This window comes from Haliotis rubra, unplaced genomic scaffold (assembly GCF_003918875.1).
Source record: "Haliotis rubra isolate DU_JTF1 unplaced genomic scaffold, ASM391887v1 Scf106, whole genome shotgun sequence".
Lineage (NCBI taxonomy): Eukaryota > Metazoa > Mollusca > Gastropoda > Lepetellida > Haliotidae > Haliotis > Haliotis rubra.
Window position 1 is genome coordinate 272,026 of NW_025764959.1, and position 12,287 is coordinate 284,312.

At 41.5% G+C, this 12,287-nt stretch overlaps 1 protein-coding gene across 16 annotated transcripts in view; it reads left to right on the forward strand.

Annotated features, from left to right (window-relative positions):
• The window catches only part of LOC124277341 (dedicator of cytokinesis protein 9-like), a 186,773-nt gene that overhangs the window by 83,506 nt on the left and 90,980 nt on the right, over window positions 1-12,287 (forward strand). For all 16 annotated transcript variants that reach the window (XM_046713045.1, XM_046713053.1, XM_046712995.1 and 13 more), the window contains exons 4-12: window positions 94-163; window positions 970-1,068; window positions 4,692-4,823; window positions 6,250-6,415; window positions 8,101-8,168; window positions 8,989-9,072; window positions 9,849-10,007; window positions 10,526-10,741; window positions 11,459-11,661. In XM_046713045.1, the coding sequence (XP_046569001.1) occupies window positions 94-163; window positions 970-1,068; window positions 4,692-4,823; window positions 6,250-6,415; window positions 8,101-8,168; window positions 8,989-9,072; window positions 9,849-10,007; window positions 10,526-10,741; window positions 11,459-11,661 (1,197 nt within the window). The remainder of the gene's footprint in view (window positions 1-93; window positions 164-969; window positions 1,069-4,691; window positions 4,824-6,249; window positions 6,416-8,100; window positions 8,169-8,988; window positions 9,073-9,848; window positions 10,008-10,525; window positions 10,742-11,458; window positions 11,662-12,287) is intronic.

The following is a 12,287-nucleotide window of genomic DNA, read 5'->3' on the forward strand; positions in this document are numbered from 1 at the left end:
AATGACTGATGGTGTCCATGACTTGAGAAATGACTATATTACTGTAGAGAAACGTACAACACTCCCACTCACCTAGTTCCATTTTTGTTACAGGGCCAAGAAACATGCCAATCTTCAGGAACAGTTATTCGAGATTGATGCAGAGATTGAAGAAAAGGATGACGTGAGTATATTTTTATTATTATCATTATCTGAATAGCTCATCGCCTTATAGGTTCATGATGTAGTATTAATGTAATAGCAGTCATAGGCTATAGGTAATCCACGTTAGAATTGATCTACAGTTTACAAGCTGGTACGTCATAATTGATTGGTCAGGCTGGGTGGTGTGCTTGATGCTTACAATACTGGGTAGATCAAAGCTCATAATATCAATCACTGGATTGTGACCCCTGAAGATCCGGGCTAGAATAGGTCTTCAGCAACCCATGCTTGCCAGAAAAGGCGAATATGCTTGTTGTAAGAGGCGACTAACGGGATCGGGTGGTCAGGCTCGCTGACTTGGTTGACACATGTCATCGGTTCCCAATTACGCAGATCGATGCTCATGCTGTTGATCACTGGATTGTCTGGTCCAGACTTGATTATGTACAGACCGCCGCCATATAGCTGGAATATTGCTGAGTGCGACGTAAAGCTAAACTCACTCACTCACTGAATTGTCTGATCCAAACTTAATTTTGCTTTAATAGCTGGAATATTGCAAAGGGCGAGATTAAACAAAAACGAAAGATGCTGTAATTTGTAAAGTATTGGTTTCCTCCAATGTTCATGGGATATTGATGTTTTGAAAACTGTTTAAAGTTAGATGCTTGGGCCTAGATTTTGGAAGCTCTCTTAATGCTAAGATAGTCATAAGTTAGTGTTAATGAATGGCACTTGCGACTATCTTAGGTGCTAAGAGAGCTTCGAAAATCTAGACTCTGTATTTGAACATGGACAGCTTACTGATTAGAATCCTCCCTCCAGGACACGCTGTCACGGTCGATGTCGTCCACCATCACCAGGAAGGGGTGGCTGTACAAGGGGCCGGACTCGGGCAAGGACAACATCATCAGCTTCACCAGGGTATGGGTATGGGTCTGCTTATTGCGATACACCTCACGATGTCACTACCACAATACACCTCACGATGTCACTACCACAATACACCTCACTATGTCACTACCACAATACACCTCACGATGTCACTACCACAATACTCCTCACGATGTCACTACCACAATACACCTCGCGATGTCACTACCACAATACACCTCACGATGTCACTACCACAATACACCACGATGTCACTACCACAATACACCTCACGATGTCACTACCACAATACACCTCACGATGTCACTACCACAATACACCTCCACGATGTCACTACCACAATACACCTCCACGATGTCACTACCATGTACCACAATACACACCTCATGATGTCACTACCACAATACACCTTACACGATGTCACTACCACAATACACCTCATGTCACTACCACAATACACCTCACAATGTCACTACCACAATACACCTCACGATGTCACTACCACAATACACCTCACGATGTCACTACCACAATACACCTCACGATGTCACTTTCACAATACACCTCACAATGTCACTACCACAATACACCTCACGATGTCACTACCACAATACACCTCATGATGTCACTACCACAATACACCTCATGATGTCACTACCACAATACACCTCACAATGTCACTACCACAATACACCTCACAAAGTCACTACCACAATACACCTCATGATGTCACTACCACAATACACCTTACGATGTCACTACCACAATACACCTCACGAAGTCACTACCACAATACACCTCGTGATGTCACTACCACAATACACCTCACGATGTCACTACCACAATACACCTTGCGATGTCACTACCACAATACACCCTCACGGCGTCACACAATACCACAACTACACAATACACCTCGATGTCACTCACTACCACAATACAACCACCCGCGATGTCACTACCACAATACACCTCACGATGTCACTACCACAATACACCACGATGTCACTACCACAATACACCCTCACGATGTAATACTACCACAATACATGTGTCACTACCACAATACACCTCCGCGATGTCACTACCACAATACACCTCACGATGTCACTACCACAATACACCTCGATGATGTCACTACCACAATACACCTCACGATGTCACTACCACAATACACCTCTCATGATGTCACTACCACAATACACCTCACGATGTCACTACCACAATACACCTCATGATGTCACTACCACAATACACCTCACGATGTCACTACCACAATACACCTCACGATGTCACTACCACAATACACCTCACGATGTCACTACCACAATACACCTCACGATGTCACTACCACAATACACCTCCACGATGTCACTACCACAATACACCTCCACGATGTCACTACCACAATACACCTCACGATGTCACTACCACAATACACCTCACGATGTCACTACCACAATACACCTCACGATGTCACTACCACAATACACCTCACAATGTACACCACAATACACCTCATGATGTCACTACCACAATACACCTCACGATGTCACTACACAATACACAATACACCTACACAATACACCTCATGATGTCACTACCACAATACACCTCACGATGTCACTACCACAATACACCTCTACATGTCACTACCACAATACACCCCACGATGTCACTACCACAATACACCTCACGCGATGTCACTACTACCACAATACACCTCGCGATGTCACTACCACAATACACCTCGCGATGTCACTACCACAATACACCTCATGATGTCACTACCACAATACACCCACTTGATGTCACTACCACAATACACCTCACGATGTCACTACCACAATACACCTCGATGTCACTACCACAATACACCTCATGATGTCACTACCACAATACACCTCACAATGTCACTACCACAATACACCTCATGATGTCACTACCACAATACACCTCACGATGTCACTACCACAATACACCTCATGATGTCACTACCACAATACACCTCACGATGTCACTACCACAATACACCTCACGATGTCACTACCACAATACACCTCACGATGTCACTACCACAATACACCTCACGATGTCACTACCACAATACACCACTACATGTCACTACCACAATACACCTCATGATGTCACTACCACAATACACCTCACAATGTCACTACCACAATACACCTCCATGATGTCACTACCACAATACACCTCATGATGTCACTACCACAATACACCTCACAATGTCACTACCACAATACACCTCACGATGTCACTACCACAATACACCTCATGATGTCACTACCACAATACACCTCACGATGTCACTACCACAATACACCTCATGATGTCACTACCACAATACACCTCATGATGTCACTACCACAATACACCTCATGATGTCACTACCACAATACACCTCATGATGTCACTACCACAATACACCTCATGATGTCACTACACCACAATACACCTCATGATGTCACTACCACAATACACCCTCATGATGTCACTACCACAATACACCTCACGATGTCACTACCACAATACACCTCACGATGTCACTACCACAATACACCTCATGATGTCACTACCACAATACACCTCATGATGTCACTACCACAATACACCTCACAATGTCACTACCACAATACACCTCACAATGTCACTACCACAATACACCTCATGATGTCACTACCACAATACACCTCATGATGTCACTACCACAATACACCTCACAATGTCACTACCACAATACACCTCACGATGTCACTACCACAATACACCTCACGATGTCACTACCACAATACACCTCACGATGTCACTACCACAATACACCTCACGATGTCACTACCACAATACACCTCACGATGTCACTACCACAATACACCTCACAATGTCACTACCACAATACACCTCACGATGTCACTACCACAATACACACAATGTACCACCTCATGAGTCACTACCACAATACACCTCACAATGTCACTACCACAATACACCTCACAATGTCACTACCACAATACACATCACGATGTCACTACCACAATACACCTCACGATGTCACTACCACAATACACCTCATGACACTACCACAATACACCTAACTACTATATTTGAACCATGATACACCTCACTACATAATGTCCATATCATTTCGTACAAATACTGTTGTTCTGCAGCTGTTAAGAATCTTGCAAGTTTATTGGTTAATAATCTGGGTGAAACTGGACGATCAGTGGATCAAGGGAGGTAACTCTCTCTTGAACGTGGTCCCAGATAGTGCCTGTTAAAATAATTCTTTTGTAACTAACTATGCTAGAAATGACACGTCAGAGTGTTTCATCAATGTATTTTCACTACAATACAGTTCCCATTGAAATATACATGATGCATAATACTTGGTACAATTGTATTTTCCTCATTGACACACTTTTGTATTTTAGTATTGTAAGCATGAACGAATACACTAACATTTTTTAAATGTACTTATATATAATATAATGCAGAGTGTCGTCCTTGGACCCTGAGAACTGGCAACGTATGACTGTATGATGGTGGTGACGTTTGACATGAGTTAACATATCTTAAGATGAGTTGAAAGACTATGCTTTATAATCACATTGAATCATTTTTAATTGCAGCAATTCAAACGTCGCTACTTTCTACTGAAGCAACAGACAGACTTCACATACATCCTGGAGTTCTTCAAGGATGAGAAGAAGGCGGAGGTGAAGGGTGCCGTGTATTTGGATCTGGCTACTGACGTCGTCAAGGTACACATCATCGAGCAAATCATTTCATACATCAACAGTGTAAATCATTTATCAGAATAGTCCAGGAAACTTGCCATGTTTAGTAGAGAATCCCACCTTGGTGTCATTTGAATTGCAGTTTAAACTATGTTTATATGAAGACACGTATAATGAACTGACCGATATAGTCAGTGTACAAAATAGTTTCCAAATTTTGCAAGCCAGTCGGGCTAGCTATGCCCAAGAGTAGTCCACATAATAATTCACTAACCCGAAGTTTGAATGTAGACACGGGTTTCATCACTAAACTGCTAATGTAAGTGTATTATAACTTAACAAGTCAGAGAGAGTTATATATTTACAATATGACCCCATGAAAATTTACTAGCCAGTCGGGCCAGTGACTGTGGAGATTTACTGGCCTGACTGGATTTTTACTAGCCACGTGCTAGCGGGCCAGTGGCTATTTCACACACTGGATATACTGAACTGGTATTATGTTTGCCCTGGCCATTTGCTGTATTTTATACTTATCTTGCCTCACACATAAATGTCGTTTTCTGATTGGCTGAGTGCTCTTCTATTATTTCAATGTACCCCACTTACAAGCGAGTAACATTTTCTACGTACCCCGCTGGGAATGCCGAACTCATTTGGTACTTCGTAATAGTTATTCTTTATCTCGAATAACATTGACTCACATATTGACTCACGGAAATTACCGATGTTTTGCGAATGCAAATCGATGGAAGGGAGATAACTCTAAATTTGTTCTTCTTGTCGTCTTGTGGTCTGGTACTCCATACTATACCCGTGCTTCAAACAGTTCAAAATTACCATTGAGGTGTTCAGTAAGATAGATACGTTCGGTAAGATAAATACGCCTCGGGGGCCCTTCGGGCTCAGGGAACATAAGCAAACATTGAGGGTACATCAGCTCATGTCCCCCTCGTGACCAGTGAACAACTTATAATGTTATTCGATATGCTGATAAAGAACTATGGTTATAATTAACTTTAATAACTGGTCCCTTTGAGTTCATTTGAACTTGTTTACTGTATATCAAAATGGGTTGATACAAGTTTAAAACTCTGAACATTGCAAACGATTCTCACCTATTATTTATGAATGTTGATATGGTTGGTAAATATGGTTGGTAATAGAGTGAAATTTATCATCCAAAATAATTTTTTGAACTTTTTAAGTTCATTAACAACAAATCCACCCACTCTACTGTTGGGGAGAGAAACACATTGCTGCTTCAAATTGCTCGTCTTTTTCTTTGCAAAATATCATAAAACTTTCATTGGAGATGCCAAATGGAGTGAAAATATGTCATGAGAAGCCCACAAAATGTTACAAAATCACTTCCTGTCAAGATGTCCTGCTAATCAGTTGTTTTTTATCACGAGATGATGTTTGAATCCGATCTACTTAACATTTCCAGAACACAAAGAAGGGCAAGTACTGCTTTGAGATCAGGATGAGTGAAGGTTCGTCGTGTCTGTTAGCTGCGGACAGCGAGGTCGACATGGAGGAGTGGATTGTGACCTTGAACAAGGTCATCAGTGCTGCGGAGACAGCGTCCCAAGTGTCCAGGGACAGCATCAAAGGTGAGGATGGAGCCAGTCACGTTACGACAGCTGAAGACCACATATGCATCATTAGTAACTTAAAGCATAGATTTTAAAGATTAAGAATTTGAGTGCTGGATTTGGTTGTTGAGAAGCACAGAAAATGAATACAGCTAGTACTAGCGCAGAGTGTGTGTAAATGTTACAAACAGAAAATATAAATCTTTGGACTTGTAACTGCTTTGTTATTAATCCCCCGCCGGGCGTTTAGCGCGAAGCGGGGGATATAGTATTAGGCTTTCCGTCCGTACGTACAAATTGGAATATCTTAAGAACCGTTGACTAGATTCTTTTCATATTTGGTACCTAGGTTCATCACAATATAAGAAAGGTCCCAGTCAGGTTTGGTGACCTTGACCGTCATTTCAAGGTCACAAGGGGACTTAACGATTTACTCTTGTCAGCGAGATATCTCAAGAACCGCTAACTAGATTTTCTTCATATTCAAAACGAAGCTTTATCTAGGGAAGGCGCAGGGCCCAGTCGATTTTGGTGACCTTCACATAATTCTCAAGGTCACGGCGACACTTTGAAGAGTTCAGTTGTTAACCTGCATGTTAAGCTATCTTAAGAACCGTTCACTGGATTTTCTTCATATTCAACACCAACCTTTATCTAGGGGAAGAGCAGGGCCCAGTCGATTTTGGTGACCTTCACTTAATTTTCAAGGTCACAGTGACCTTCGAAGATTTAGTATGTTAACCTGCATGTTAAGATGGTCAGCGACATATCTCAAGAACCATTCTCTGGACTTTCTTTATATTTGACACCAAGCTTCTTCTAGGGAAAGTGCAAGGCCCAGTCGATTTTGGTGACCTTCACTTAATGTTCAAGGTCACAAAGACACTTTGAAGATTTCAGCATGTTAAATTGCAGTATAAGATAGCAAGATATCGCAAAACCCGTTCATATCTCAAGAACCATTCACTGGATTTTCTTCATATTTGACACATAGCTTCATCTAATGTAGGCTCAGGGCCCAGTCAATTGTGGTGACCTTCATAAACTTTTCAAGGAATGTTTTTCAATAAACAATTTCTTTAGTATCATTTTTGCATATTTCATACACTATGACATTCATGTCAAGGTCAAAGTCAGTCTCGAAAATATTTGTGTCTTTGAACAACTAAAGAGAAGAAAGATATCAAGAGAGGTTTACCGGTCATGTTTTTGTTGACATTTAACTTCATCTTAAACTTTCATTACTTTTTAAGTTTGATTTTATAATTTATGGCAGGGGATTATGTCACCTCAGTGACAATGCTTGTTGATAATCAGCTAGTAGCATGCAGTCCATTTACATAATCAGAGCATCTCAGGATCGGAACCTGTAGGTTCTCACATATTACAAGGACATTACCATTATGGGTGTGTCAGACAAGGGTGATATATTTATTTGACAGTTTTTGTACAGATTTCAAATCTGCATATTTAGACCCTTTGTCTGTAAATAATTCACAGAAGTTGATATGTATATATAAGTCTGAAATCTAAGTGTGCTGCGCCACAGTTTACTTTAGTCGTGTATGTCAGAGATCTGTATTGCTTCTCTCTTTCATGACACCAAAATATTGGTCAAGTCAACATTAAACCAACTCCATCATCTCAGTCAGACATTGCAATTGATGGAACATTTTTAAACTTGTTGATATCTTTCCTTCCAGAGGATCTTCCAGCTCCCGGTCGTGCTGAGAACTACAAGGAGAGTTCCATGAACCATCCAGTTGTAAAGGTACACAGAACTTGACTTAGTCTGTCTCACAATCCCCGGAACTGCATTATTGTCCCTTACACCCAACCCTCCCTGCATTGTCAAAGCCCGGAATGAAGCAAGTCTTGATTTCCTCAGGTTCCCACCTCATTGGGCTCCTTTTCAATTTTGAAGTAACTATGTTTCTCTCAAAATGATATGTCAGTGTTCACGAATAGCGTCTGACCCTCTGACAAATCCGGCAGATTAAGCCAACGGTCTGATAGAAGTTACAACCCACCAGCCCCAGTGTCTGACTGTATATTTCACAATGATTTTGACTGAAGTTGTTATATGTGACATGTGACACTTGTTTGCTGTTTATAAATCTTATGTTTGTTATAATTTCAATGTTATAAGAAATGTTAAATCTGAAATGTGTGTTTGACTTTATTCTATGGGTCCTGTGAATTTTCAATGGGTCAGACAGACATCTAAAACTTACAGGACCCAATGTCCTGTTACTTTGAAACACCATTCGTGAACACTGATATATATTCAGATACGAAGCAATACTGTATGCTTGACTATATGGTTAGGCTTAGAAATGCTGTAATGCTTTGAGTACTTTGTGGATCTGTCCCTTGATGAACTGGGGTTGTTGTGTTCAACAATGAAGTAAACGTTCTTCAACTAGGTCAATTTGGATTTACAGGTTACTGAAACATTAATGTGTATGCCAAGTTCACCAATTTACAAGAAAAAATGCTGAACTTGAAGGGACTATTTTCTGATTTATTTGTCACATGTTTTCTTGAATTTCAAATGGCAGTGTGCTCTAAGGGAGATAACTCTGTTTCAGTACTCACGAGAATCTGACCTGTCACTGTCAAGTGCCCGTCAGGAGGGTCGACAGAACCTGTTCCACGTCTACCCGGACATGAGGGTAAGTCGATGAGTTCCTTGTGTCACTGGTTCGCTGTTCAGGATATAGAAGACCGCCTCCGTGGTGTAGTGGTTAGAGCGTTCGCCCTGAGAGCAGAAGGTCGCGGGTTCGATCCCCGAACGCGTCATACCAAAAGACGTTAAAATATGGTACTTTTTGGTCCCTGCCTGGCGTTCGGCATTAATGGGTACAACAAGGACTGGTCGGCTCGGAGTCAGTATAATGTGTCTGAGTGGGGTATTCATGCTTCACTGCGGCATGGTATCTCAGTGGGCTAGCACTATAAATCCAGCTTAAGTCTGGGCTAGTACAAGCAGCCGCACATACACACACACGCATGCACGTCGTCATATGAGCGAAATATTCTCAAGCACGATGTTAAATCCACTTTCACCTCACCTCACCTCACGATATAGAAAGACCCTAATGGATTTGTACACAAGACTGAACCTTGACTGGTGTGTACTCATGTCAAGGTTTCACAATCCTCTGTACAGCCATTGCAGATTTAATGGAACGAATTCAAACGTTACGGAGCCCCACATTCTGTGAAATTTGTTTGTGTCAAATTTTGTGTCAAATGTATTTGTGACTGACATTGAACTTTCATAATTTTTACTGAAATAAAAAATGAAAGTCATCTTATTCTGAGAATTATTAATGAATACACAATTCCTTTTTGAAAGTGGTCAGAAAAAGTGTAATCTCAAATACAGAGGAATGGTTTAGTTGTTTAAGTGTTAACAAACAGGTTTTCACAGGAATATTTCTTGCAGAGGACAAACTTTGAAGAGGAGGAGGAGGTAGAAGAGGAGGATGAGATTGACGTATTTCCGAAACAGGATGCAGAAAGATTTCTCCTCCGCCTTGAAGAGTTCTCCCTAAAGCTGCAGGTCAACATGGCCGACGAGGGTCAGGGAAACAAAGTCTGCAATGTGAGTTGGTACATGGAGACCTGGCTCTGATCTACACTTGATTAATTCAGTATTATTTTGGGCAGTGTGTGCTTGGTAATGTACCCATGGAGGGTTAGAATTGAAGGGTCTTCAGCAACCCATGCTTTTCCTAAGAGACGACGGGATTGGGTGGTCAGGCTCAATGACTTGGTTGACACATTGTATCCCAGATGTGTAGATCGATGCTCATGCTGTTGATCACTGTTGTGTCTGGTCAAGACTTGATTATGAACAGACAGCAGCCATATAGCTGGAATATCACTAAGTGCAACGTTAAACAACAAACAAACAAACAAATTTGGTTTAAGCACTCACCATGCCAAAGGCAAAACATTGGTAAAGTTTGATAATCCCCTTTTGATCCAGAGATTTCATTATTAGTTCTTTTCTTGAAATCTAATGGAATCTCGTAGTTAGAAGAACACAGTACAAATCACTGATTATTGTTGTCACAGGTTACCTAACAATGCCAGTGATTGTACTTCTTATGTCCGCAGCCGGAACCCTTCTTTATCTCGTTTGCCTTGTACGATGCCAAGGAAGGCAAGAAGATTTCCGAAGATTTTGTGGTCGATCCAAATGAGCCAGAAATCAGCCGTATGATCCCCCCCGACATCCTGCAGGCCTCGGACAAGCTGCATACGGTGGAGGGGCGGGAAACAATGCCAGATCTCAATGGTCTGAGCGATGAATGGTTGCGCCGCAAGCGACAGGTACCCTTCTTTTACCGGGGAAACTTCTGTTCTCTTTCATAACAAATCGTTTGTTTTGGATTGAATCTATTACATTTCATGTTAAAAGTAATTTTAGGAATGCAATATTATTTTAGAAATTGATAGCAGTTAATATTTGCAGTTAGCTTCATCAGCAACATAATTGATAAATATTGGACAATTTTCGCCACTGAGATCTTAAAGTGCAGTTGATCCCTGAACCTCTTTTTACAAGGCAGTTTTAGAACAGTCATGCTAGCATCGCTAAAATTGTGCAAACTATGCCTTGATTATTTTTGTTTTTCAAAGGAACAATATTAACCACTGCCATATTACTTCCAAGAGGATTTAGTTGTTAATGCATTGGCTGAATGCTTTAAAGTTTAATTTCAAAGTGATACGAGGGGCGGTGGGGTAACCTAGTGGTTAAAGCGTTCGCTTGTCACGCCGAAGACCCGGGTTCGATTCCCCACATTGGTACAATGTGTTAAGACCATTTCTGGTGTCCCCCGCCGTGATATTGCTGGAATATTGCTAAAAGCAGCGTAAAACTAAATTCACTCACTCACTCACTCACTCAAAGTGATACAATGATGTTTTGAGCCCCTTCTGTGCCCCTGGGTGAACTTAGGTGGAATAGTGTTAAAAAACCCTTCAACTCACAGTGTTTTTCTGGGATGTGTCTCTCTGGACGTGTGTACGTCTGTCTCCTTGCAGGGTATCTTTACGGTGATCCGCCGTCACTCTGAGATTTACCTGGTGGCCAAGATTGAAAAGGTGCTACAAGGAGGAATCTCGCAGTGTGTGGATCCTTACATTAAATTAGCCGACCAGAAGATCGCAACAAAAGTCCATCGGCAGATGAAACAGCTGTGCAATCACATTGGACATTATCGCATGCCCTTTGCATGGTCAGCAAGGTGAGACAGGATTAGACCAAAGGTTGATGTCGAATATGTAGTTTTATTACCCACGTGGTCAACGTATGGGTAGTTGCATACTGATCTCGTACGTCACACGAGTGTTGTATCGCATTGCCCTGTGTCGTAACGACTTGACCTGAGATTCTTACGATTTGATTGGATAACCGATGACCTCTCAATTAGGTCACGTTGTGACAGAACCCTTTTTTCATTCATTACAAACATGTGAATTCATTCATTCTACAACTTGTATGCATTGTGGGAATGTAAACATTGCGAACGTTGCCGTGTCGCTGTTTAATTGTGAGTCGAACTGAGACATATCCGTCGAAGCAATTGCAAACCAAGAAACGGGGTGCTACGGAGTAGTTTAATGTAGGAGGCTGTATGAGGCGATGACAACTGACATGCATCGTGACGTCGGTTACCAAGGGGGCAGACGAGCAAGGCGTAGTGACGTCATAAGGTTGATGTCGAATATGTAGTTGTACGTTATCGCATGCCCTTTGCATGGTCAGCAAAGTGAGACAGGATTAGACCAAAGGATGGCGTCAAACATGTAGTTGGCATTAAAAGTTCACAAATCGTTTGTTTTACAGCTCATAAGACTAAGGTTATCTTAC